The sequence below is a fragment of the Erythrolamprus reginae genome, chromosome 1, assembly GCF_031021105.1.
Source record: "Erythrolamprus reginae isolate rEryReg1 chromosome 1, rEryReg1.hap1, whole genome shotgun sequence".
Classification (NCBI taxonomy): Eukaryota; Metazoa; Chordata; class Lepidosauria; order Squamata; family Dipsadidae; genus Erythrolamprus; species Erythrolamprus reginae.
Genome location: NC_091950.1, coordinates 267,473,104 through 267,475,733, shown reverse-complemented (window position 1 = coordinate 267,475,733; position 2,630 = coordinate 267,473,104). Strand labels below are relative to the sequence as shown.

Sequence of the window (2,630 nt, the reverse complement as noted above, 5' to 3'; positions counted from 1 at the left end):
AGAAAACCCAGTTTCACAAAGATAGGATGTTGGGAAAGGAAGCAGAGTTTTCAGTGCTTTGGTGGCGATCCCAGGATATTCAGCCTGGACTTTAATCCAGAATGTTGGGAGATTTGAAGTCTCAAACATACTTTTAAGGCTACCATCATTTGCAATCTCAAGCAGTTGGTCTTCTTCAAGCACGGACAAGGTCGATTCACCTGGCTTGTTCACAAATGGGTTGCGAATCCATTCCTTCCTAGTTCGTGGTCTTTTGTGGTCGGAAAATAGCGCTCAAACTCTTCTGAAAGCTGAGATAGGTGATCATGTACCAGCTGGGAGAATGAAGGCTCAGGCTCGATCTCTTCCAAAATTCCTGCTAATGTTTGAAACATGTCAAATATCCCTGTTCTCACTCGCAGTCCCCACACTTCCAGTTTGGCTTTAAATGCAGCAACTTTATCTGCCAACTTGAAGGCAGTTGTCATTCTCCCCTGAAGTGACAGATTAAGTTCATTCAAAAAGTTGAATATGTCACATAAGTAAGCAAGTTTTGTGACCCATTCCTTACTACTGAAATGTGCTGCAAGTGGCGATTCTTTTTCTAAAAGAAATCTATAAAGCGGGTCTCGTAACTCAAAAACTCTGGCCAGTGCTCTACCTTTAGAAAGCCATCTGACTTCTGTGTGTAGGAGAAGACGTTTGTGCTCCGCGTCCATCTCCTCACAGAGCTGCTCGAATAGACGTGAGTTAAGGGCATGTGCTTTTATGTGATTAATAACTTTAATCACATCTTGCAAAACGCTGTTAAGTTCAGGTGACATTTTTCGGCTTGCCAGCATTTCTCTATGGATGACACAGTGCGTAGAGTCGCATTCAGACGCAACCTCTTTGACCCAGGTAGTTAAACCAGAAAGCCGTCCAGTCATGGCAGCTGCTCCGTCTGTGCATATACCGACACAAAATGACCAGTTTAGGTTTCCTGATATGTAATCATCCAAAGACTTGAATAGTTCTGCACCTGTGGTGTTGGCTGGCAACAATAATACACATAACATATCCTCATGCACATCCTCTTGAAAAATATATCGCACATAAACAAGCATCATTGCCTTGTTGTCAACGTCAGTAGACTCGTCAACCTGGATTGCGTACCATGGTGACGCATTAATCCTCTCCAACAATTGTACCTCGATGTCTTCTGCTATTTCATTAATTCGTCTACTGACAGTGCTCTCTGAAAGAGGAACCTGTGCCACTTTTTTAACCGCAGCCTCTCCTAAAAGTTCCTGGCAAATGTCCTTAGCGGCAGGCAGGATCAACTCTTCACCAATAGTGAAGGGCTTCTTAGCCTTGGCAATGCGGTTAGCCACTAAGAATGATGCTCTCAGAGCAGACACATTTGTTGATGTAGTGGCCTTCAATAATTGCTTCTGTTCTTCGTGTTCGCATTTTTTTCTTTCAAAAAACTCCAAAGGCTTGTCTTTTGATGCAGGGTGCTTGGTCTGTAAGTGGCGAACCAGTTTTGAAGGCTTCATGGCCTCGTTGGATAGCCGGTCGCCACATATCAGACAGAGTGGGCTTGGGGCATGTGAATCGCCAGTTGCGATGAACCCATAATTTAAGTAGGACTCATTGTATTTTCTTTTAAATGCAGCTTTCTTTTTTTTTAGCAGTCATGGAGTCTTCATCTGTCTCATTGTGTCTTTCTTCCTTTTCAAAGAAGCTCTTCAGTGATGTTTGTTTTTTACTCATTTTACAAGGGTTAGAGGTGAAGGCGTAGTGGGCCCCTAACACAGAAAGATGGCTATTGCTACTGGAGACGGGCACTGATGATGATGACCACTACTGCTGCTACTGGACACAGCCACTGCTGCTATGAATTTTCACTGTTATTTGCTTTTTTCACTTTAACCAGAAAATCTGCTGCTGGGCCGCACGACACCAGAACACAGCTACAGGAGTCATAAGGGTGGGACACCTGACGTCATATCTAGCTTTCCATTAGCATCCAGAGCCCCTCCCCCTCCAACTCGCAGCTAGCAGGAGGGGAAGGAGCGCTGAACACACATGATCTGCTTGTCCCTGCTCCTGCCTGAGCACATTCTGCGAGTAGCAGCACTGTACATTGAGTTTCAGTGTACAGCGCTGCTACTAGCACTGCTATATGCACCAGACAGCGCTGTATGGGGAGGATGCTGGTGGGACCTCTGTGTATAGCGCTGCTAAGTAGCAGCATTATACATTGAGCATCAGTGTATACAGCGCTGCTGCTTAGCAGCGCTACACACTGAACACCGGTACCGGGAGCCGCGTCACTAAAGCCAGTCTGCTGCCCCAGCACGCCCCACATAACATGTTCTGCCGGGGGCATGTCAGTAAGGAGAGCCTGCCGTCCCACCCCATCAGGAACACACCATGCTGTGCAGGAGGACCGCGTCACTAAGACCCGCCCCGTGACGTACAACAGGTACCATGCTGTGCTGTGGAGGGCTGCATCACTAAGACCCGCCCGACGCCCCACCCCGTCCTGCATAATGTTCTCTGCCGGGAGCTGCGAGCTGTCATGGCTATGGCAGAAAACATTATAAATCCACACAGAGCGAGCTCTGACCAGGCGCAGGGCCGCGGAGCTAGCTGTCAGCGGCGCC

The 2,630-nt window shown here is 47.3% G+C and overlaps 1 protein-coding gene across 1 annotated transcript; it reads right to left on the bottom strand.

The window, feature by feature from the left end:
* Positions 1-209: 209 nt before the first annotated feature.
* On the bottom strand, positions 210-1,517 carry LOC139173249 (SCAN domain-containing protein 3-like). Its single transcript, XM_070762926.1, has one exon. It carries the CDS (start codon positions 1,515-1,517, stop codon positions 210-212), a length of 1,308 nt encoding a protein of 435 aa, XP_070619027.1.
* Between the last annotated feature and the right edge of the window lie 1,113 nt (positions 1,518-2,630).

Bases quoted from the DNA above. Each gene is read 5' to 3' on its own strand.
- LOC139173249 (XM_070762926.1), bottom strand. From the start codon at position 1,517: ATGAAGCCTTCAAAACTGGTTCGCCACTTACAGACCAAGCACCCTGCA.